Below are 27,215 nucleotides of genomic sequence, written 5' to 3'. Positions count from 1 at the left end.
ACCTTGGGACAAAAAGAGACTTACACAATATCCATTACGTCATTTGTATGATTTACCGAAAAGTTTGTCAATCTCTATAGTAACTGATTCGCAAGCCATAATAAGAAAGTGACCATTTTTTCTTCCATAGTTTTCTCGATTATGATGCATTGACTATTCGGTTCACGAAACAAGAAAAATAATAATGTATTACGTAATTTTAAAAAAAAAAACTTATAAAGCAGAGATAATGTACAATAATAATAATAATAATAATAATAATAATAATAATAATAATAATAATAATAATAATAAAAAGCTTGAATCAAGCTACGTGCTTCTAATACGTCTATATTGCACTTACGTCTGCAAACTAATTTTTGCAGTTTGAGATCAATTGTTTTTTTTCGATGAGTGTAATATAGATTACATATGTACGCATGCATGCGTAAGTATTCTGCTCGAAAACAAGTTGTAGACATTTGAATAGAAGAGTTATTTGGAGCCTTCGGTCAGTAGAGTAAGGGAGGGTGGATAGTTTCTTTCCCTGTGGTTTAACAGTATACAGAAACAAAGTTAGGAAACTGGATTGAAGGAAAAGATTGAGAATGAGTTATGGTATCAAGTATACAAGCATTGATTAGTCATTACTTTTATAAACAGAAATTTAATGAAATTTTTCCATTATTAAAAATATCAAATTAACTTACAATAAGAAACCGTGTGCTCAAATACATGTTGTCTTGTTCTTTTTGCATTTAGTCTTGTAACTTACTTTACAATAACACATACATTATATCACTAGTTCAATATACAAGAGGACTCTTCAAATTATTATTTCTGTTCTCACTTATAATCACTTCCTCGGTAATTCCCAAACCCAACCTTTCGACAATAGTTTCTCAGGTAAATTGTTTCGAACAATTGTATACAATACACCAATGGTATTTAACCTGGGGTACGCGATGACTTCTTAAAAGATACGTAAAATTTAAAAGAAGAATAATACATATATAAAGTATAATACATATTTCGTGAATGATAATGGAAATCATTTGTGACAAAGCGAATTTGTATTGCCACATATTTCCAAGAATCTCAATTGCTTATGACTGTACTGTCTACCGCCAACAATGAAATTTTGCGTTTGTTATTTTATTCATATTCACAAGTGTTTAAATTTTTTGTTTCACAAACCCAATTGACTCGCTGTAGAAAACAATGTAAGTGCCACCCTGAAATTGTAACTTTTTCTAAAAAACTATGTTTATGCCTTAATTAGATTTTCACACTTTGTTGTATGCTAGGTTGTATTTATAAGCAATAGTATTTTCCATTTTGTGACGCTTGGGGACAATTTACTATCTCTTGTCTCTACTGTAACAGTAACTATTGTTTTAATCTCGAGGGCATTGTTTTAATAGAAAAGTATTGTTAGAATATTCGGGGGGAAAAAGTTGAATACCACTGCAACAGATGACGAAGTTAGCTAAAAACATCATTTTGTGAAAATACATTATTTAATAGCAACACACATGTGACCATCACCCCATAACAAAGGAAAATATAAGTCTAGACATGGCAGTCTGTCGTTATGTTGAGCTTTTATACATAGCAGAAGATATACATTTATAGACCTTTGACACACACACACACACACACACAAAATCAATTTTCTGGAAAGTTGTTACATGGCACTAAGAAACTTATTTACTTTCAGTCTTCAATTGTAACACTTTAAAAACTTGTAACTTTATCAATAAATGCACTGTTTTACAATTTTACATAACATGTATATTTTCTTTCTTTTACATACTTTCATATTAATACATAATGAAGTAAAATAAAATATTTATCTTCGTACGCTGTAATTTTATTTTCTCACCTAATATTTCAGTTACTATTTGGCTGTTATTTTCTTAAAGGACGAAAGAAAAAAATCACAGTCCTCTTATTGTCTCAAAACTGTATGTCCAATTAATTTACAGGTATGTATGCTGATATCCAGTTGTACGAAACACGTCAAAACGTCAAATCCAATTTTGTCTGCTATTCACGGATTTCAAGTACACAGCAAATAACACCATACATGTCATGTCATGTAATTTCAGATCATTATAAAACTAACCACTCTCATCTTCAGAAAAATTGTAATATTCCCATTTACAATTTCTGTGAAAAATTCAAAACAGAAGAAATTGTGAATCGGAATATTACGATGATTCTAAAGACCACAGTGATTAGTTGGATAATGGTCTCAAATGACATTTGTGATCATGTGTGTAGTTTGCTGTGCATTTGAAATCTAAATAGTAGACAAAATTGGATTTGGCGTGTTTCGTACAATTGGATATTAGTATACCCAGTAGCAAATGAATTGAACATGCATTTTTGAGAAAATAATAGGAATGTGATCCAAGTTAAAGGCTCTCCATTTTCTTTTAATCCACGTCCCTTAAAGAAAGTAACGGCCAAATAGTAACGGAAATATAGGTGAGAAAATGAAATTACAATACAGGAAGGTAAATATTTTATTTTACTGTATCATACTGTACATTAATGATTTCCACATTAAATAAGCTTTTCATAGCTCAAAAACTGTTATACCACTTTTTTTCAAAAGTCATCTTACATTTTTTAATCTTCCAAATCTACAAGTATACAATATTCTAGATATATCACGTCCTATATGATATATTGTACTTTACTAATTAAACCAACAAGTATTTATATGCTCAATTTAACACATATGAAAATAATTACATTCAAAAGTATTACTTTAAACTCATTTCAGTGAACTGTAAATCAAAATTAAAGTTGCAGAAAATATAGTAGCTTAGGAAACTTTCACAGCCTTTACACCTAAAAGTTTCAGGTGAAATTTCAGAACAAAATTCGTAGGTGAGATTAACATAACCATTACAACTGAACACACAACCTTAAATATACAGTATGTACTGCTCACTTACTCTGTTATCCAAGTCCAAAGTACTTTTGCTCTTCAAGTGAGCTTGCATCTAACGGTGCGCACCCACTTATTTGACTAGTGCTGTGTAGCTCGGGTGAGTCGGTTGAACTTAATCCAATAGATTTGAGTGGTGTTTCATCAGTACGACGATAAAACCTAGAGGACGAAGTGGTAGTAAATAATCTCGAACCAGTCGTTGCTAGATTTTTCAAGTAATCAGGAGTAGACCGAAGAGGACGCCGAGGCCGCACAGAAAATCGTTTGCGAATGTCTGTCACTTCCTCTTGTTCTCGTTTCCTCTTCAAATTCGTTGGATGCGATTCCGTCGTGAAAGATTCAGCAACTTCCGGTGTCGAATTTCGTGGCAACATGTTGACGTCACTATTTCGATCTGACTGAGATGAAATGGATGATAAACCGTCGAAGGCTGACTTCACAAACCTAGAAAACACTGAAAAGATACTTGGTGTGGAGGTAGTGATACCTGTCCTGGTTCCTTCATTAGGGGTAGAACTAAATGCTCCTCTTTCATCATTACTTGACATGGTAACCGAACGTTCGTCTGCAAACCGTACTCTAAACGGAGTGACTTTCCGCAATCCTGGCTGCTTGATTGAACTTTGCGTTGTATGTCTGATATCATTGCTTTTAGGATTAGTACCATCAGAACTGCGTACAAATGGTGTAGTCAATGGATAGTTATCAGGTAATGGGTTTGGAGACCATCTCAATATGAAATCCTCCTCCTGTAATTCATCTTTATTGGTATAATAGGGTGCAGATTTTAATGAGGTACTTGCATCAGCTTTAGGTTGATTTCGATTTGAAATGTATTCGCATTCAATTGAAGAACCACTTCTTCCCAAGTTTGGCTCCCTATTTTCGTCACTGGGAATATTTACATTTATTTCATGTTGATCGTTATCGTGGTCTTTAGGGACAGTTTGCACAGGAGTCACATTTTCAGCTTCATCTATTAAGGATGATTTTCTGGGTTGTACAGCAGCAAGTGGTTTCTTGTCTGCAGAGTCGGTATATGAAACAAGACTTGCTTTAGTGAATTTTGATCGGCGAGCCTTCAAAGTTTTCCGCTTATTTTCTTGATCTTCAACAATGCAAGGAGTATCTGCATCGTTGGTGTCCATTGGAATTTCCTCGGCTCTTTCCTCTCTAGTACTTTCGATACCTGATTGGATGGTTTCTTTGTTAATGTTCTTATTTTCAGTAAGTTCTTCGTCAATACTTCGTTTTAGATTTGTTCCGCCTTCAGAATTTTCAGTAACGTTGTCTTGAATGATGGAATCTGAATTAGCAGCGAGATTTTCCGATTCACCATTATTATTCAAACTTACCTCACTATGATCAACTTCAGAAGACTCCTTCATTGACACTTCTGGTTGAACCACTTCACTTAAGACTACCGCTGTATCCGCAGCTGCTGTAAGTTTCTCAGTTTCTTTACTATCTTCACTGGAAATTTCATTTTTATCGTTATAACCTGAATGTTTGAGATCAAGCTCTACGTCACTTTGCACTTTATTTTCCACACTCGATGTTCCACCCGTTTCCTCTGCACTTTCTCCCGTAAACACATTTTCATTTTCTTTATTGGAGAGTTCGTTCTTTTTGTCTTCTTTAGCTTCTGAAGCCTCCACTTCTTGCTCCATTGATTCCTTTGGCAAAGAAGTTAGCAAATGATTTTCCAAGCCCGAGTGATTTTCCATTTCAGCACTGGAACGCAAAGTTTTATTACAATGTTGGCAATACAGTGGAAGATGGTCTGACAAGTGAAGAGTGAGTCCTTTTCTTGATCCAAATCCTTTGTTACACACAGCACAAAGATAAATAAACAATTTGTGAACTTTGGCCTCGTGCACTAGAAGATCATCCCAGCAACAGAAGAGCCTTTTGCAAACTAAACAGCGGGACTGAAAATATACAAAATAAGAAATATAATTTGTATTGGCTATTTAGAAAAATACAGAGTAAACAATAAATTAAAAAAAAAAAAAACTATTAATGATAAAAATGATCAGGTTCATAATACAGTAGGCGCTCTTTAATCCGGCATCAATGAGTCGTTTGCGTTTTTTTTATATTATTATTATTATTATTATTATTATTATTATTATTATTATTATTATTATTATTATTATTATTATTATTTAGTGGATTCGGGCGTTTGTTAACCTTGACAGCTAGTTCCTGCTTTTGCGCTGCTCGAGTTTTTAGCTCGCTCAGTTTGCAGCGTGACTGTCAGTTTTCATTTTAGTACAATGTTTCTTATTTTCTAGCGAACTGTACATCATGTTTGCACAATATTACAATTGTGTACATGCATTATACTGTATAATGTTTTCGATTCGAAGCAACCCAGCACGACTTCTTCAAGTGGTGGTAAAACTAATAAGTATACGCAGGTGACACTCAGTATACAGCAAAAAATAGAGATAATTAAGTCTCGAAAAAGGCGAAACAGAAACTTCATAATGAGTGATATTTGTGATTCAATTAAATAAATACTCAATGACTGAATGTACTCTATTGAATTATAAGTAAGATAAATGTTCTAAATTCTGCAATTGTTAGAGTGGCGAAATACTTTGTACAATAGAATATTTATATCGTGTACACAGGTTGAGAACGTGCGTATATATTAATTGTTTACATTTTTTATTAAGAGTGATTTATCACTGACGTTAAAACTATATTGACGTTCGATAATCCGGTACGGCTGTGGTCCCGAACGTGTCGGATTAAAGACTGCTTACTGGTATAAAGGTAATGTAATTAAAAATGTGCATTAGAACTACTAATTCCATAAAAAAATACACTAGTTACTTTGTGCTACTTATTCGCAAAACCATATTATAATGAATCATGAACATTCAACCTCTAAAGAGAACTGATTTCAATAAGTATTTTTCTATATTTATAAAGTGAGTACCATAAACCCTGTTCCTTGCTTATCAATACTCAACTATTTCTATTAAGTCCCTCCCAAGTTCTTTATTTAATGTGTCAAGTTATAGTATAATTAAAACAAACAGCTTTTAGCAGTTACGAGTTCAACGATTATACTGGCTGACGGAACAAGTCTAGCCATTACTGAATACACTGACAGTAAAATGAAAGTTAGTATCGAACAAACAATAGAAGAATTAAACTCATGGCTTGAAAATAATAAATTAAAATTAAATACCGATAAAACTACAGTAATAAACTTTCATCACTCTCGTAATAGAAATGTAAATAATCCAATCATATCTATTAAAAATAAATTTATAGATAACGTTAAAGCAACGAAATTTCTAGGACTCTGGGTAAGTGATACACTAACGTGGGATAGGCACGTATCTGTACTCCAAAAGAAACTTTGTAAAGTGCACTATGCCTTAAGTGTGAAAACATCATTCAACATATCAGCATTAAAATGTATTTATCATAGTCAGTTTGAGAGTCTACTTACGTATGGAATAGTACACTGGGGAAACACAGCAGAAAGTAAGACAATTTTTAAGATTCAAAAAAGATACTGAGAACAATAAAAGGTACAAAATCAAGAGTATCATGCAAAAGAATATTTCGTGAGCTTAAAATTCTCCCACTGCCTTGCCTTTATATATTACGAACGGCAATCTTTATAAGAAAATACCTGAAACCGTCTCTTAAATGCAACAGTGACATTCATACATACAATACCAGAAACAAAAGCGATCTTGCAATTCCCATTCATAATACAGCTCTTTACCAAAAAGGTCCAAAATATACAAGAATACAAATTTATAACAGCTTACCCATCAACATAAGAAACTCAAAATCCGATCACCTTTTTAAACAAAGACTAACAAAGTACCTACAAGAGCACTGCTTTTATACTGTCACGGAATTTTATGAACATGCTCAAGCTAGAAACTTGTAGTTGTATGAATCAATAGGAAGGTATTTATTTTATTATTACATGAGTAGTCATACTTATTTATATATTATTATAATCAAATATCTTCAAAACGTGTTTCCTAAATACTAAATGAAGATAGTATAATGTAAAAAAGAAAAAAAAAACTACAGATTCTCGCACTATGAGTAAAACCAGGTACATGAATAGATAAGGTGTGGTATTTCTATGTATATATATATATATATATATATATATATATATATATATATGTATCATGTTGTAAGACTAATGTAATGTATAAGGAACTATAGTAGTAGTGTATTATATACGTAGATAATAATAGGATTTGACATGCTCTATACCACATGTACAAATGTACAATACTGTGGTCTTCTGAACGCAAAATAAATAAATAAGAACAAAATTCAAAAGTTAAATGTGGGCAGGAAACGTCGCTCACATAAACGGTTTATGGCTTTAGTCTGAAAGTGTTTCCGGAAGAGACATTTAGCAGACTGCGAAGGAGGAGACAGAATAATAAGAAACAGTATGTTAGAAAGATTAGATTAGCTTCGCGCACAGGATAGTATACAATGGTGAGCTTTCTTCGTTCATGAACTTTCGGCTTTCCTTAAATCACAGTTGTTTAAATCAGACATTCAGTCAATCAACAACAGTCTTCAAAATCTCAAATTACATGAAGAAATTCGAACTACCTTAAGGCCGATTTTGAATGGCCGTTGTCTGTCTTGTTAACATAAATTAGTTAAGCCATAAGCCCTTGTGGACTTTTCACATGCAGAACTATATCATGTCTAGCGTGTATTTGTATGTGGATACGAACCGGAATATAGATGACCCAAAAAATATTCTTAACAGCCTTCATGAAAATATATATATATATATGCATCTTCAATTAGTAACAAATTTACAACTATTTTGAAAGTATAAGCAAACCGGTATTAATATATGCTCAAAACACATACATATATACAGTATATTTGCTTTCAAAGGGGCATAAGATTAGGGTAGTAGTCCATAGAACATTCTAATACAAGTGACCCTCAAAGTTTGAGAAGGGTTGCTTTAAAGAAACATAGTCGTTTCTTGGTCTAGCCTGTTTTTAAAACTAAACCTGGCTTTCTTTCTCCACAAAGACCAAACACTTCATTTCAAGCTTGAGAACATACTCAAGGCACTTGCTAGGAGTGCCGATAGTTTGTGGCCGGAATTCCAAATTAGTAAATGCTATCCTCTTCTTCCCCTACCTCTCCGCTTTTTTTAATACTACAAATTTTCAAAATTTTGTAGTAGGAAAAAAAAACTTACAAGTATCATTCCTCTTTTTAGTTAAACAAATCCGGATCCACTCACCTCTGATTTTCCTGGACATTATAGTCAGAAGTTGTTATTTACCGGGATTGGCAGGTTTAAACCAAGTGTTTACAAAAATATTTAAACAAAAAATAAATTTAAAAGCAAAAATGCCACAAATTGTGTCAACTTCAGGGTCACGTTTCCTATATCTTAAACCAACAGCATTAATTGTGTCTAATTTTCGCTTGCAATCCAGGGGTCCTAGCTTCGATTTCGGATGGGACCACAAAATACATCTCAGGTGCAAAATGAGTAGTGGTTCGGATGTCACTTTAAGCAGTAAGTCCCGTCCTTCATAACTTAGCTGTTTCATAAGGACTTTAAGACTATTGTATCTAATCTATTTGTTTGCTTAAATGCCTGTTGTTACACAGAGAAACCGAAGTTAACTTTGCTCGACTATATTGACAAAGGTGCAAAATATATCGACTGCATCCGTAGCTTAACAACTGGACTTCTTGAAAATTTTAATTTCTAGAGGTGATATCTACATACTAAATTTTCGTTTAAATACAAACCAAGGGAACATGAATGTTGTAAGTTATTAAAATCAAAAGTATTTTCTGCACATGTATATGGAAGACCGTACTTAGGCATGTGCAATACCTGAAGCTGCAGAGGGCGGCAAAATATAGCTAGTAGCAAAAATATGTTAATTTTATATTGCTTTTATAATTATGAACCCGAATTAGATTAGTGTTGTGGCATTAAAATAGTATGTTACAATCAGTGTACCACTTGAACATGAGATAGACATACAATGTAGCTCTCCACATGGCCGACTGCAGAAGAACGTTTCATTTCCTAATCGGATGCAAGACTGTTAATTTTTTTTTATTATTATTATTATTATTATTATTTATTTATTTATTTATTTATTTATTCTGCATGTATAACATTGAAATCCCTGTCAACAACTAAATGGTATACACATAAGGATGCTTGTAAGAGCCTGAGAGCCGATTGGAAAGAAGTGCTTTGCATTCAGAAAATGAAGAGTCGAGTCAGACATGAACTGAGGGTCTCTTTGAAAGTTGAATTGTATTAAGGAAGTATTCATGATATCACTGCAGTTATAATCTGTAGAGTAATTACAGCAATTATAATCTGTAGAGCAGTTTGATAAGAAGCATATAAAAAACTGCAAACCAAGAATGTGGACATTTCAATTGCTGTTGAAAAGGATGTCTCTCTTGCTGTTTTAAACTGAGCTTAAGACTTATTTCCCCATTTAGAAGGATTCAGCTGAAAAGTTACAAAGTTCAGAAGTCCGGAATCAATTCCATCTTCAGCTGTTGAGATTTCCAGACCAAGGCGTCAAATTAAACGTAGGCAGTCTTTCGTTGGACCACTAGTGAGAAGCGGAAGTAGAAAGTCCTAAAGGAGGGACAGGATCAGATTGACTCAATGATGATGACGAGACATGGAGAATGAAAATATATTTAAGATCACACGAATTCTTCACAATGAATTACAGAAGGATATACTTTCTGCATGGAATGTAATTTAATATATTAATTTCTTTCGAATATCACGAAACTAGAAGCTACTTCAATTTATGATGCTGCAGAGAAATTTCGAGCCATTTACGATTCCGACAAAGCTTTAGTGAATAATTTACCAATTTTCAAAGATGATCCATGAAGAAATAAGATGGTAACAACTCACTCTCTCTCTCTTCCGTTTCTCTGTAGGTAAGTCTTACTGGCTTTTAAATAAAATTAGTGATGTCAACTCAAATGTGTGACACCTATTCAAATGTGTACTCTAAACTCAACATTTATAATTGAACTCCAGCAATAAACTGTTCTGCTGAAAGACCATTTTCACTTTTAGAAGAGATTAAGAATTAAGGACAGCACAGAATCAAGAATGATTGATCAATCTTTGAGTGCTCATTATAGATTCAGACCTCATACACAGTCTCGATTTCAAGTAAACGCAAAAGCGAGAATAAAGTCATTCCTCCAAGTTCCATAATTCCATAAGATTCGCAAAATGATCATTAAATAGTAATGTTTCTACCACATACAGTATCTCTGACATACTAAATTGGAGGTTTCGTTCTCTTTTTTTAAATTGATTTATTTTCATATAGACAATATTAAACTGTAGCGATTTGTGTGTTTCTACCATACATTTTGCCTGATTTAATTGGAAGTTTCTGGTATTTTTAAAAGGGTTATTAAATTGTAGTGATTATTTTCTGTGTTTACCACTATTTTTAACTTGCACATTTGTTTTGTGAGTTGTGTATTTAGTTATTTTTAAAGATACTTCAATAAATTTAAAACTGAAGTCAATAACTCCACGATAGTCTCTATACGAGTAGCGATGCTGAAGTTTAGCTGAAGAAAGAGTGGGACCAAAATGACTGCACACGAGTTTCATACATATTAAAAACAAATCTGTATATATGTATAAATGGTTCCGAGCGAAAATCAACACAAATTATTCGAACCACATTTACTTCTTTTATTGATATTGTAGAAACACAATCTTAAAAAATAAATAAATAAAAAAAAAAAAACATGGAAATTAATATTTCATAATTTCGGTATGATTAATCGAAATTTTTATTTATTTATGTTTATTTCTTTCACATAGATATGTAGTTGTTTCTCTACCCATTTTTCAAATCATTCAGACATGACGAAAAGAACAGCTATGTATCTACAAATATGAATAATGTTTGTGTCCACTGTATAAGATCTATGTCAAGTAATGCTGTGTATGCATCAAATTATAACAAACTGTAAATTTTCTGCATACTTCGAGATTTTGAATTTGAGACACCACATGTAGTACTTTTCCACGTTTAATATTCTCTCTTCCGTGGTATATAAACTGAGGATTTCCTACAATTAGTCATTCGGTCCCTAGTATAATCACCTGTTGCTAGAATACCAACACCATAACATTTCCTATGAGAAGTAACATTCTTAATTACCATCTATCCGATATCTAAGTTCTGAAAATTTGTGATCCCAGTGGTCTTAGTGTAGTCTCAATCATCGTTATACGAGGTTGAACAGGTTCCAGGTTCACAAAAGAGAAGCTATCTAAATCACCAAAAGCAGGTCGATGAGAGAAACATATTCCTTGCGTAAAAAAATTCACTACATTACACTTGTTCGGGCCGATTGACCTCCTTTGAAGGGCTGGTCCTTGAAGTAGTGTTTTTTTTTCCTCTCCTACAGAGGGCTTCAGGATTCACTTTTGTCAAACAATCCACATTCCCTTAATGTTCATGTGTCAAAAAAAAATCATTTAGTCAAAAGATTAAGATTATTAATACATAATTTAAAAAGAACGTGTGCTTTTATGGCACTGAATATCATAGTATTTAAGCTCTACCTTCATAACTATAACAGTGTTATTAAGGTATGTCGTCAATATTTAAATTAATTTCTGAATCAGTGAACTAACTTCGACTAAATTATGTGTTCTATACTCTGTAGTATTTTAAAACTGTCCTTTTTTTTTTTTTTTTTAATAATGTACACAACTCTGGACAGTGATTTCATTTATCCAGTTGTCCATCTTTTTGTCTTTCTCAAGTGACTCTTAGAATATTTACAAGTATGCAAGATCAGTATTTCTATCAGATGTCTTCCTTGGATGACTCTGCAAACTCGTCACTGCCGACGTCGGGTCCTGGGTTCGAGACCAGTAGAGGAAAATTTTGCTTGGTTGCAAACCGAGTAGTGGTTTGGACCACACTTTAACACTAGAACGGCGGCTGGGTCATTTTTGACCCATTTCGAACTTTACGTTTTAATAACTTTTCTATTTTTTTTTTACGAATCGGATCGAATTATTGTGGCTTTTGCTCGTTCTCTGAAACAGATATTTGTATACTGATTTTCACGAAGCTTTGCACCCCTTGTAAACAATGCAGACTCCAGTGCACAAATGTTGCCAACTAATTAAACAAAAAATGTTATATGCAATTTTGTGCTAATAAATAAATAAACAAACTGAAGGGGGAAAAACAACGAGATTAAAAATAAAATGGCATGGGCTTGTGATAAGAGAATCAGGAACCATTTTCTCTCTTTTGCAGTGGCATACGCACTGCTCTCCTGAATCTTTGAACTACTATATAAACGCATACACGCATCAGGAGGAAGAAGGGCAGAACGTTGAATTTCTTCTACCAGTGTAACTTACAACTAAAACTTACTATCCCCACTCCTAACGTTTCCTCTAGCTAAGAATCTACCTAAAATGTTAGGATTCAGAGCCACTATTACATGATGACAGTGTTGCTACTAGCAGATCTATAGTTGGATGGATGGATTAAAGTTTATAGTCCCCTTCAACAACAAGGTTCTATAAGATTTGAACCTACAGTCGAACGAGTGATCCGAACTACATGAACTTCCTCCGGAAATCGAACGCGGGTCTCCCGGCCGACGACGAGTACGCGGATCATATAGCCACAAAGGAGTTAATTATCAGATCTAGAAACATGTGCAGTTGTACTCACGACTTCTATTCAAAATTGAGCTCTTGGGGGGCCGCGGTGGCTCAATAGTTGAGCGTTCACCTCTGGCACATGGGGTTCCTGGTTCGATCCCAGTTCGCGCCAAGTGAACCTTGTGGTAGACAATAAAGTGTGCGTGGGTTTGCTCTGGGTCCTTCAGTTTCCTCCCACTTTCTTCATTTCAACATTTCATTAATCGTTTCATCATCACCGTCTCCTTTAGCCTAGCCTGCATAAACGTGGGACGTAAAACTCAAAAGATTTCATTTCAAAATTGAGCTCCTTGTACGTTTCCATTACAGGCGAGCGAGTGTTTGGAACAAGCAATTGTTTATTCTGCAAGAACTTGAAAACTACTGAGTTTACTTATTTATTGAATAGAGAATTTATTATTTTATTTCCTTTATTATATGTAATGAAATACCTATAAAATATATTTTGAATCCTCGTGATTTATCCTTTCATTTGATATCTAACAGAAAAGTTACGCCATAAACTAATATCAGTCATGAGAGTATGAAGACTCTATCGACATCTTATTCAACAAATTCCAAGAAACTTTTTAGATTCTACATAGGAACAAAGACACATTATTTAACATGCACATAGTACCTCCTCTTAATTTCACTGCAGACAGAAAAAAATAAGACTCAAAAGTTATGAACATTCCTACCCAATATTATAAAAATTCTTAAATGTTGAAGATTTCTTTTTACATTATTTCATTTCTGGCACCGAATATTCGGTTTTTGCATTTTTTAAATGGTCATTTATTCTTATCGCATTTTAAAAAGGCGATATACAAATTATAACTGAAAAAGTTAGCCTCATATTACTTCGTAGTGAATCACTAAAACAGGTTTTATCCTCTTTAACTTCTCTCTATCCCCCTCACACACTCTCTCTCTCCCTCTTTTTTTTAATTGACTATTTTTTCATCTCTAATGAAAGGTCAAACAAAGATCTGAAATACTATAAGGAACTTATTATGTTCAATAAGAACAGCGAGTTCACTTGATTTCTCTTTTTTATTTTCTTAGAACATTTTCATGAAACGACACAACTGTTTGACAACCATTCTTTGTGGAAAACTGAAAAAGAACTATGAGTTAGCAACATTGAAAATGAGACTAATAACAGTTTATTCTTCCATGAGCAAATAGTTCACAACAAATACAATGTATTATGGTAATTCATGTATTGTTAAGGCACAGTAAGAACATTTAGGTTTCGACTCAAAGTATGTCTATATGGGATCAAAATCTTGAACCAAAATCGAATTTGTAAGGGAAAACTGTTACAACAAATGACAAAACACAAAAAGTGCGCGCCACAATTTAAAGATGTCGCCCAAGGAAGCCAGCAGATTACCTGCTGCTCCGAGTTATTCTGTTAAACATAAACAAGGCAAACCCGTAAGTGCAGAAGAAAAGCAAATACTTTATCAAACGATATCAACATTGTTCAATTCACTTGAAGAAAATTAAGACCTGTAATAGCTAATTCTCATGTTCTCATAGAATATTTATTTACTTACTTTGTAGTAGTGAAGTTAGTATTTGTACATTCCCATGCTATACAATGTAAGAAAGCACATCAATAAATTGAACTTAAGGGGGGAAAAGTACCATCTGTTTTTCATGGATATGCATAATGATTTAGGTAATAGATGAAAAAGAAATAATCTCCCATAATGATAAATATGCTTGCTGTTACATACCAGCGCCATCTCTTTATCGTTCAGTTGATTATTTGACATATCTCATTGTAATTTCATCTATAATTACAGTTTGGAGAAAAATAACAATGTTCAGTTGCTCTTAAAGGAGGGGGGGGGGTTATATAGTATTGGGTATTTTGCCCTATATCACGGCAATGGTGTGAGAGTGAGACGAGTAATGCACATCGCAGTAGCAGAAATACATGAACGTGCTGCAGCAGAAATATTGCGGGAAACAGACGAAACAATTTCCTCTTCACCAATCAGCTAATAGTCGTGCGCGCAGTGATAAAACATCAAGTTACGCGGTTTGTTTTTGAAAGGTGCAAAGGACTGTGAAAAACGCTTTACTAGGTATCACTCTTATCCACACTTTGCCTTTTGAAATACCAAACAATTATACTTGAACGGCGGCGTGGGTCAATTTTGACCCAACTCTTTTGTTAGTGATATTTTGTTGCATTGTAGCAGCACTGCTGGCTAGCGTAGTTATCTTGCGACCGTTCTTTCTCATAATACTCTCCTATTCCAGTTCATGTTCAAAACCAGCTTCTCAGCACTTTTGTCAGTTTAGTTGGAGTTAGTAATACTTTAGAGAGTCTGTTGATTAGGAGAATCTCATTATTTTCGGACTGGTATGCTATTACAAACACTCATTATGAGCAAGAAACTGATGACACCGGATTGAATACTTGCATATTTCAATGACATAAGTGAGGCCGAGTCTGGCGCTGAATGCGTATATATTTCTTCAGATGAAGAGTACCTGCCGAATAACAACGAATATGATGATTCGGATGAAATATCGGAAGGGGAAGAGATAAGCACCGAAAACCATACTTCTGCAAATAAGCGTCATAAAATAGGTAGGATTATTATTATTATTATTATTATTATTATTATTATTATTATTATTATTATTATTATTATTATTATTATTATTATTAAACATAAATTATGTCTTACATCGTAACAAAATATTCATAATAATCTCAATGATTTTAACAAAAATCTTGCAAACAATTTGAATGCTATTGTGAAAATATATAGCTTCTTTTTTTGTTGGTATCACTATGTTGAAATGTTTCATGAGAAGCGTTTATAGCACAAATAAAGAATAAATGAACCACAGCCGTATTCGATGCACTATTGGATGAGGACTCGGTCTACTGCTCCCACGCTGACCAGACAGGTTGGGACAAGGTTCCTATATACCAGACGGGTTGGGAGAGGAAAGTCGAAGCTCTGACTGTGATCGCCACTGTATGACTGCCCCGCTGGTCTAGTGGTGAACGTGACTGACTACGGATTGAGGAATCCCGGGTTCGATTTCCGGCGCTGCCAAGAATTCTTAGACTACTAGCCTGTGGCGTAACCAGAAATTTCAAAGCTACTGAAACCAAAAAGTTTAGAGGTCTAAAAGAGAGACAACTTACTATCTCGTATGTTTGGATAATTTATATTTCAAAAAAAGAAGTAAAATCTCTAAAGAAGTTGTTCGAAAGAACAAGTAGTTTACCATTCTTTTTATGTCAGAGCTTTCATGATTATAACCTAGCATATCTTATTTGGAAAACAATCACTCTATACTGACTTTTTTTGATTTGAACTACTGCAAGTTTACGACTGTAGTCTATATGCTATTTTAGGTTATGTTCTTACAAATTCTAAATAGGGAGAGGAAAGTTATAGAAATGCATAGATGCGTTTGCACTCATATTAGTAAAATATTTTTGTGTAATACGTCACGTATTTATTTGTAAACAATGTTTTTGTATGACCCTTATTCTTGTACAGGAGTGACTGAAGTTTGTTCTGTGTAAGACTGCAAGTTTAGATGTGTGTAGATTAGATTAGTTTAGTTCAGTTATGTCATGCGCTTGAACAAACTAAGAATAATAACTATCTACGAATTAGAATGGTATATAATATTACTATATAATAAAGTGACATTTTATATAATACATTTAATAATATCATTCCAACAATCTTATATTTATAAAAAATAGCATGTTTCTTAAGTTTGTATTATTGGCAAAAAATACATTGATCAATAAATATTAAGCTAGAGTTCAAAGAAGTATTTTGTTTTATTGAGTGAAAGTCACGCTTTATTATATAATAAATATTAGTGGTTTAGAATACAAATAATTAATAAAAATGGAATGGGTCATTTTTGACCCACTCCCGCCGTTCTAGAGAGTATCAGAAACACCGCCGTTCTAGTGTTAAGCTGTAGATTCCGTCCTTCATAATTCCGCTGTTGGATAGCGACATTAATTCCAAACAAACTTATTTCTATACATATGTAAACCCAAAGAAAGCAAATCAATTAAAGAAAAAAAACTAGTTTAACCAAGAAACAACTTTTGTAGTTTCTGCCAATCAGTTCATTTTCAATACAACATTTCCTCACTTCTTCATTATTGTTTAACAATTAAAGTTAATGCAGTGAAAGCATACACATCTTTACAATAAAACTCTCAAGCATTTGGAAAGGAAGGGTTTGTCCCGCTGATAAGCCGATCAAATAATTCTTCAGATAACAAAAGTAAAATAATACTAACGGAACCTTAATCAAATCTGATCATCTTCACCTAGGTGACCTGAATACAACACGAAATAATGTTAAAAACTTCCTTAACCCATTCAAGGTATCACACTGAACTTGAAAATCACATCCTAAAGTTAATTAAATGATGTTCGTTATCATTTTTATTGCCACTTCTCACAAAAGGTTTTCTGTAATCTTATCAGTCAGAAGATACTTTTACCGGCCATATGAAAAAAAAATATCTATTTACTTTTATCACAAACACTTTTTCAGCACGGGTTCCACTCGTATAGTAATAAGGAAAAAATCAGCCTATAGCAAAAGGAAAAGAAAGCTACAGCAATAACGTGAACTTTTTTTCTTCCTTTTAAATAATACTTTATATAGTGTTTCAGGTTTAAACTAAGTCTCCTCAAGAATGTAGGATTTATTTTATACACTCACACTAAGTAATCGAATTCACGGCTTTTTCACAGTTCAAAATTTTTCAACCTCACGGTAGGAAAGTTTATAAAAATAGCCTTTACTGACCGCACAACAATAATAAAAACGCTCGGTGTGGAACCGAAGCAAGGGCGGCGCGACTATTACTACGTTCCAGTGGAATAATTCAACTTGGCCTTGTTCAATCTTACGATATCAACTGTACATACAAGAAACGAGGAAAACATTTAAAAATTAGAATTTATCTTTCTTTCTTTCTTTTTTTTTTTTTTTTTTTTTAATAATCAGTACTAATTTACTTCATTCTATCACGGGTTTATTATTACAAGGTGTCTAATTTCCTACATTTTTTTAAAGATCTGAGAACAAAATTTACGGCTTATTATTATTATTATTATTATTATTATTATTATTATTATTATTATTATTATTATTATTATTATTATTTAATGGTATATGAAATTCAGTTTTCACGGATGTGTGGGTACTTTGCTATAACATGTAAATTCAATAAATGTTATTTTTAGCAGATTTAGACATAATCCGCTCTCTTTCATAATAATTGAGAAAACTATTACAAAATTTACCCCTAATCAGAAAAAACTTATGAAAAAAGTAGTTTAGATAAGCACATTTGCACAGCTCCAATACTATGGTGTCAGTTTTCCCCTTTATCTTTCCACTACGATCCCAGAACTCCAAAAGCACACCCTGTGCTCTGAAGATGAGTGTTCTACACTGAGCTACTGCCCTGTTCAAGATTATTAACGTGTTAAATGTCAAAAGCAATTTGAAAACTTTATAAAATGCCTCGCAAGAATTTACTGAAATGACTTTATCCCTCACACAGTTAGGTGGATATGTAATATAACCCAATAGTAAGCGATAGCTGAGGAAAAGTAGCTCAGTTGTAATTTTACTAATACCTAGTGTTTACTAAGCTATGATTTTAGCTACCTATTAATATATATTATTTATTCAACTACTGAGTTTCACTAGCATTTCTTTCAAATATGGTTGAAATTGATTAAAAACCGTTAAAATTGAGGTCCAGATACGTAAATAGAACGCACAAGTACATCTACAATATCAGATATAGAGTAATAGATTGGGATTGAGTGCGTTATGTTGCAAAGTAACACAATGGTACATTAATCTTTTTATGTCCGGGCCACGCTGCAAGGGTAAAGAAAGGCCTAAACTAGTATGGAAGATAGAAGTTCAACATTATGTCAAAATTGCCACTGAAACCGGAAAGGAACAAAATATTTAGAGACAACAGACAGGAGACACGAAGTAGAAATGGGTTAAGTACTGTATACCTCAAATGTAGAGTGTGTTTGTAGCAAACAAAATAATTGAAATTGCAAGCTATTAAACCCATCATAAAGAGGTATTGAACTTTTGTTCCCACAATAATGAAAATTTGTTTGAAGAGATAATCGCACATATTATCTCTTTCTGTTACCTTTCTTGCACAATCGTTTTCATGTTCCAAATTCATATGTTGAACAGTCAGTAACGTACGCAGAATTTTATCAAGGGAAGGGAGAGGGGTCAAGCGCTAAACCTCATACTCTTTCATGACAAGTGTGATCTTTGTATATATATTTTCGAAATGTGACCATAGCAGAGGTAGAAAACACCATGAAAAAGATGAAAAAGTAGTAAAGTCTAGGATCGAATATCCCTATCGAAGAATGGAAGGTTTTGAGTAAAAAAAAGGAGTGCAGTGATTTACTCGACTTTTTAATGGGATATTGGAAACAGAAAGAAAAAAAAATGGAGAAGCAGCTATGTTGTGCCGATTAACGAAGTATAAGAATGTGGCAACTATAAGGGAATAAAACTTATGAACTAAGCATTGAAACTGAGTGATAAAAGCAAGATTGAAGGAAGAGAGAGAATCGATAGAACCAATTTGGATTCATGCCAGGACAGTCGACAACGGAAACAATATTTGCACTTAGGATGCTAAAGGAAAAGAGGATACTAAAGGATCTTCATATGGTTTCCATCGACCTAGAGAAGGCGTATGATAAGAATGCCACGGGATTATATTTCGTGGATACAGTAGAAGTGTGTTCCGAACACACAAATTTGTATAATTCAATATGTTATGTACGACAGATATAGAACAGGAGTGAAGAGCGCGTGTGGAGTAACAGAAGAGTTCATAGTTAAAGTATAACTTCAGAGATTTAATCTTATCCTATATCTTTTTGCAATTGTGATGGACGAGTTTACAAAGGATATCCAAGAGTTAGCATCTTGGAATATACTATTTGCGGACGACATCTTGCTGACGAGTGAGACCAAGGCAGCAGAGCAAGAGGAAGTAGATACCTGGAGAAGAGAATTAGAGAGAAATGGGCTTAGAACCAGTAAAACCAAGATAGAATATTTACATTATTTTTTCAAGAAAAATGTAATCAAAAGTAGAAAAATACGACTGGACGAAGGTGTTATTGACGACGAAATTAAAGTACCGATACTTGGGATTAATACTGCATCAGAAAACTTCTGAATTAGAAGATGTAAATAGTATAATTAGCAACGGTTGGACAAAATGGAGAAAAGTGGCAAGAATATTGTGTGAATGGTAAATTTATAAGACAGTAATGAGATCTGCGATACTATACGGAGTGAAATGTTGGACGACGAAGGAGAGAGGAACAGAAGTTGTACGTTGCAGAGATGAAAATTCTGCGGTGGATATGTGGAGTGACGCGAAAGAGCAGAATTGAGAATAAAGTGATCCGAGAAACAGTTAAAATGAGATCAGTAGTAGAAAAAATACAAGGAAGTAGACTGAAATGGTTTGAGAACGTAAAAAGAATAGAACTGAATGGGAAACGAGCGCGAGGCCGCCCTAAGAAGTGAAGAGATTGTGTTAAGAACGATACGGTACAGTGTAGTGTCACAGTGTATATGACAAGACAGAAACACGTGGAGAACAACAATCCGAAAAGCAAGCCGATTGTAGCTAACTCGGAACAAGGATTAGAAGTAAATTTTTATTTTTCCATGATATCTTGCTTGAGGAAGATAGAGTGTAAATCCCTGTCACTGCTGAGTGCAACTAATATATACGAGATTGGCACTCTGACTTATACAAAGATTCCCGAAATTACGATATTAATAGTAATAATAAAAAAATATTTAAACAAGAATAACCAAGCTTCTACCATTCGACTGAAAGATGTGTTTCTGTACATCTGTCCGTCTGTTTGCCCTTCAAAATTTGCCCAATTTTACTGAAATTGATAAGAGATATTCAGGCTTACGAAATAAATCTATTGTTGAGCATGAAATTAATCAAGAACCAGAAGTTGGAAGTTTATGCGTGTAATAGTATAATTTTCCATGATAACTTTTATAAAAGTATAACATTTGATTTAATAATCCTTTCCAATCATTTCCGTTATTTAGCTTCAAAATGATCAAGAATAATGTGAGAATTGAATTTATCCCATCTTGAAAAGTATGAGGGTAATTTAGATTGAAGTGGCAACATAGCTGGGAAATGAAAATGAAATGTACAACTCGTGAACATAGTTACATTCTTTTGATGTTGTTCCCTCCTGCCTGGTCAACACTATTCCAGATTTCTAGATGTTGGATACTACTGAGAGCCCTCGTTTGTGAGTGTTCCGAGAGAGCGCCCTAAGACATGAACAATGCCACAGAATACCACAGAAACCTTGTCCTCAAAATGATTCTTTCATTTTAGGAAACAAATCAAAATTGCACGGGTTCATATCCAAGGAAGTGCGGGTGATTCAGTACTTCCCAACCCCAATATAGAACGTAAGAGTCTGTATAGAATGATCAGTCTGACATCTGAGGTTATCGTGAAACAGAATCGGTCCATACTGCAGATGTGGTCATTTACGTTTCAATACTAGCTGCAAACGGTAACTCAGGCACCAGACACACTATGAGCATTTATGGTAAATCCTGGTAGTACTGTATATGACAGGGTAATACCTTCGTGATCGTAGAACATGATTATCATGAGTAACGTTTGCTCGGTCCTGTTTGACCTTTTTGGGTCATGGGAACATCGGGTGGACTGGACTTTACTTTCAATTCGGGTTCGAAGAATTTTCCCGCGTATCGCAATAATGCGGTACAGAAAATACAATAATTTCCTGTGTGTAATGTTCAAGGTGTAAGTGTGTACATTTCTATCCCTACCACTCTTGTACCTTCGTCAGGATATGCAGTATCCATCTGGTTGCAAATTTATGCACACTGAGATCGACGTTAGCAAGTGATACATTGACGTAAATTAAATATTTTGTTCATTAGCCAATTCACTACACGTGCATCGCCGATCATTTTCGAGCGATGTTCGCAGTGCTTCCACCTAATGTTGATCCGTAGCCGTTCAAGTATAGCTCCCACGATGTTCTTTGCTGACTGGCGCCCGCCTCGAATGTCGCAGTTCATCCCACAACTGTCCGATACAGCAGAGCACTGTTAACACACGCATCACGTAATCCTTTGTGGATCTGAAGTGCATTTCGATCTCGCGCCACCCGAAACTTGACGAAAACACGCTGTTCTACGTAGGTAAACATTGTTTAGAGCCGTATGTCAGATGCATCTTACTTTAACAGCGTCCACTGACCACACACACCATAACACAGGAATACGAACACGGGGCAACGCCATCGCTATATTACCCAGGAACAGACTGCTGTCGTCACCTGTCTTCCAAACAAACGACAATCGAATAACCGTAGGTTTGCTACTTCAATCTAAAAGACTTGCATATATTACTACGAACTTCCAAGAAAATTATTAAATTTTCATTCAATATATATATATATATATATATATATATTTTACTTACAGCTTGAAATTCTGAAGCTATTCACCCATTTCTTAAAAAAACACCTAATTGCCATTTAAGAAATACTAGCAGCGTTCACCCCGCTTCGCTGCGGTCACCCCGGAACGCAATAAACTTTGTTACTTAGATAATTTTTACTTTTTCGCTTTCAAGTGATATGATAAAAACCATAGAAGATTGCAGTAAATCTTAACATTATATCGCCTGTCATTTATGTTAACCCGCCCCGCTTCGCTGCGGTCATCCCGGTGCTGGCATATTGTAAAAGTGTCTGTAAAAATAAGCAAATCAATTAAAAAATTTTAAACAGAAGATTCAAGCTATTTTCCGCTGTATATCGCCTGTCATTTATGTTAACCCGCCGAGTGACACGGTCATGCGGGTTGCATATAAATACGTTTATTTTTACCTATGATGAACTAATAACAAAGGATTTGTACGTTATGGACACTTGAATGGTCAATTATCTCAAGACACTGGTAATTAAAAATTAAAGTGATATGATAAAAACCATCTAGGGTCCAAATCCTAATAACCCCCCAAAAATGAAAGAAATTGGTTCAGCCGTATTAGCGTGATGAGCGGACAAAGGATTTTGTACGTTCTCTTTTATATATATACTAGCAGCGTTCACCCCGCTTCGCTGCGGTCACCCCGGAACGCAATAAACTTTGTTACTTAGATAATTTTTACTTTTTCGCTTTCAAGTGATATGATAAAAACCATAGAAGATTGCACTAATGTTAACATTATATCGCCTGTCATTTATGTTAACCCGCCCCGCTTCGCTGCGGTCACCCCAACCCGCCCCGCTTCGCTGCGGTCATCCCGGAACGCAATAAACTTTGTTACTTAGATAATTTTTACTTTTTCGCTTTCAAGTGATATGATAAAAACCATAGAAGATTGCACTAATGTTAACATTATAGCGCCTGTCAGTTATGTTAACCCGCCGAGTCACAGGGTCATGCGGGTTGCATATAAATACGTTTATTTTTATACCTATGATGAACTAATAACAAAGGATTTGTACGTATGGACACCTGAATGGTCAATTATCTCAAGACACTGGTAATTGAAAATTAAAGTGATATGATAAAAAACATCTAGGGTCCACATCCTAACAACCCCCCAAAAATGAAAGAAATCGGTTCAGCCGTATTAGCGTGATGAGCGGACAAAGGATTTTTTGTACGTATTGACACCTGATTGGTCAATTATCTCAAGACACTGGTAATTGAAAATTAAAGTGATATGATAAAAACCATCTAGGGTCCAAATCCTAACAACCCCCCAAAAATGAAAGAAATCGGTTCAGCCGTATTAGCGTGATGAGCGGACAAAGGATTTTGTGCGTTCTCTTTTATATATATAGATATAGAATAGATATCGTGCGATTTCTTTCCCAAGTGGTTTCATCACTTAGTGTTGAAATCAGTTAAGGGTAAGAGATTAATCCACTTTCAAACTTCAAGAAAATGTTTGTATAGTTTCCGTTAAAAATTAGTAAGATTTGATTTTCATCGAACATCTCATGTATTGTGTCTCGGGCTGAAGAATTCGTTGTATTATATAATAAAAGAATGAAGTCAACTTACCTTTATTATTGTTATATATAATAAGAAATTCAACGTACGTACGTACGTATAAGTGTGTATTATACAAAATGAAAAACTTTAATTAGATGCTATTGATGAAGTCTATCGAGGGTAAGATGGTCAAGTTACTCCCAACTTTTTTGACAGAAAAAGATAACTTTCACTCGTTTCTACTGTGCAAGGCACGGTTAAGTATATCCATTAAAAAGTACTTATCCTAAAATTATCCAATTGTATACATTTCGGTAAAAAATTATTGCCTTCCTCAGGACTTCACAAGTAGATTATTTATGGTTGTACTAGAGTAAGTACTTTTCAACGAATATTGAATATGCATTAAAGTAACTAGACTTAATGGGCCTTATGCAGAGTCGTTCTGATGCGTGGTTAGTGTCAAACTAAAGAGTTCGACTAACATGTTTCCTGAAGTAGCAAGGCTTTCTGAAGTATAACGTTAATTATACGTCAAAACGACTCTGCATAAGACCCAATATATTTTGCCAGAAATAAAGTCAATTCTTCGTAAGCTGCACGGAATGTTCAAGAAAGAAAAATTAAGCATCTTGAGAAAAAAATCCTCCATTTTAAAAATAAAATTCTAAGTAATCTTGTGAGCTAAAATCCTGTATACGTCAAAAATGCAAACTGCTTATTCTTGGTCACAGAAAAAAAAAATCCTCGCCGTACGATAATCAAACTTTTCTCACGGAATATGCGCTCATCAAGTAACAGTCTCTATGAAAAGCAAAACTGATACATAATTTCAGAGGGTCCTCATATTTATTTAAACATATCAGACTTTTCCAACCGGTTTGTCGTGAAGTTTTAGAATTTAAAAATAAAATTTATGCTGTCTATAAGTCTTAATTGTATACGACACGTTTGTACTTTTACTATGAAGTCTTTAATAAGTTAAATCAATTTCAAGGCTGACTGTATCAGTCACGGCATACAACGGTAGCAACAATGCTCTCCTAAACTAAGTGTACAGCGATGTCGCGGATGTTCAGTACAGTGTCATCGATCAAATAAGATTGGAAAGCACAAACATACTGCAGTAGAGTCAATGACCGAGATGGAAAGGCAAAAGGCTCAATGAGAGGGCGCTCACATCTAGTACGAAAAGTTCCCACTTCAATTCCGTACCATGTAAGTTTGTGGCGGTTAGTACAAGTCCGTGGATTTTCCCGAAGCTCATCTGTTTCCTTCTATATTTTCATTTTATCAATTCTTTCATTATCATTCTGCTTCTTTAGCATATAGTGATGCAAATCCCCCCCCCTATAGGTTTTCTCTTCCTCCAATTCCTAGAAAATGGCATGATATCCAGCACATATAGATGATACGTCAAATAAGCAGAAACTCCTTAGAAAAGAAAAATCAATCTTCTGGAAGAGAGAGACCATTGATACAAACAAAAGGCACTGCTAGTTAGATTCTTTCTACTCTAATTGTTAGTGCAATTGAATCCTTTCTACTCTAATTGTAAGTGCAGTGCGACTTCTTACCTCGTCAACAGATCTCACAGGATTAGCTATCCTTAGTCTTTCCTTTCGAGCAGATCTTTGAGACAATGGAGTACCTCTACGTCCATACCTCTCTCTGGCCATTGTAAAACAGATTCCTTGTCCTCCCTACCCAAGAATAGAAATTAAGTCAGGTATTTAAATTTGATTTAGTAACTGCCACATAATAGCTACAATTTATCTAAATAGAATGTTCATCACGTAATAAAACAACGAATAATTTGGAACGCGGATCCATGACAGACCCTAACGTCAAGAATTTCAGTTGTTTATAGAGAAATTTATACTTCAGGACAGTACAAGAATCCTGTTTTACACTGAATTTTACCTGGGTTGTTATAATAATTTGGACGTTTGTCTTTTCTACTACTATTTCTGTATTATTTGTCTGGACTAAAGACATGCGAGACGTTCCCCTACAATTTCATTTTATATCCGAATACTTACTTCGGGAATCGAACCCGTATCAAAAGACTAGGCCATTATCTCTTTCGCCACAAACCTTTTCGTGCTTTCTTATATGATTTCAAGTTTCAGTTTTGCGACAAAATGCGATCAATATGTGTCAACAAAACGAACAATAATAATGAATACTGTACTTTACTTCTATTAGGGGATTGCAATGCGAAGGTAGGACGAGAGGGATTTTCAAACCGATTATAGGGAACGAAAGTCTGCATAAGGAAAGTAATGACAACGGTGTTAGACTCGAACTTTGCAACATCCAAAAACTTAATCGTGAAGAGTACAAAATTCCCACATCACGACGTTTATAAATACACTTGGACATCACCAGACGGAAAAACACATAATCAAATTGATCACGTTTTAGTAGATAGAAGGCAATCTAGCATAATTGATGTCCGGTCGTTTAGAGGGGCTGATTGTAACACTGATCACTACCTGGTAGCAGCGATAATACGAGAGAGAATATCGTTGAATAAAGGTAATATTCATTGTCCGAAAACGGAGGGATTAAATTTAAAGAAATTAGAAGAGAGCCAGGTAAGAGAGGAATACCAGATTGAAGTTTCGAATAGATTCTCGGCTTTAGAAGATTCGGAGTGCACTAGTGTTGAGGATACCTGGATTGAAATTAGAGATAACATTAAAATTTCAGCAAAAGAAAAATTGGGACACGTGGAAATACGTAGGAACAAACCATGGTTCGAACAGGAATGCATTAAACTAACAGAGAAGAGAAAACAGGCAAAATTACGCTGGCAACAAAATCCGAATGAAACAACTACACAAAATTTCGCAGATATCAGGCGGGAAACTTCCAAAACTTTTAGAACAAAGAAACGCGACTTTTTGAAAGCTAAAATTAAGGAACTTGAAGATAATAGTAAAAATAAAAACATCCGGGACATGTATAAAAGGATCAACGAATTTAAGAAAAGCTATCAACCTCATGCTTATATATTAAAGAAATCTGACGGTACAGTTCTCATTGATACGAATAGCATCTTAAATAGATGGAAAGGTTTCTTTAACGATTTGCCTAACACGCAACCAAAAACTGGTGTGAGTGGAGAAAAGGAGATACACATGGCAGAACCGTATATTCAAGAACCCAACCGAATAGAAGTAGAAACCGCTATAAAGAAATTAAAGAAACACAAATCTCCGGGTGTAGATGAAATTCCGGCTGAGTTAATTTTAGGTGGAGGCGAAAAATTGTGGAACAAGAAACACAAACTCATTCTTCTTATCTGGAACAAGGAAGAATTGCCACAAGAGTGGAAAGAATCATTGTTCCAATTCACAAGACAGGCGACAAAACTGACTGTAATAA

General features: G+C 34.3%; 1 protein-coding gene across 3 annotated transcripts in view; it reads right to left on the bottom strand.

Moving 5' to 3' along the window:
- Positions 1–615: 615 nt before the first annotated feature.
- The window catches only part of LOC145668498 (uncharacterized), a 34,172-nt gene continuing 7,572 nt past the window's right edge, over positions 616–27,215 (bottom strand). For 2 of the 3 annotated variants that reach the window (XM_081736454.1, XM_081736456.1), the window contains exons 2-3: positions 25,400–25,525; positions 616–4,875 (exon numbers count right to left, since the gene is read on the bottom strand). In XM_081736454.1, the coding sequence (XP_081592580.1) occupies positions 2,953–4,875; positions 25,400–25,501 (2,025 nt within the window). In that variant the 5' untranslated portion in view covers positions 25,502–25,525 and the 3' untranslated portion in view covers positions 616–2,952. The remainder of the gene's footprint in view (positions 4,876–25,399; positions 25,526–27,215) is intronic. The other variant, XM_081736457.1, reaches the window with a different exon arrangement.

The sequence above is a fragment of the Thermobia domestica genome, chromosome 13 (assembly GCF_964235325.1).
Source record: "Thermobia domestica chromosome 13, izTheDome1.hap1.1, whole genome shotgun sequence".
Lineage (NCBI taxonomy): Eukaryota > Metazoa > Arthropoda > Insecta > Zygentoma > Lepismatidae > Thermobia > Thermobia domestica.
Note: the sequence above shows the minus strand (reverse complement) of the source record. Positions and strands in the feature narration are given on the sequence as shown.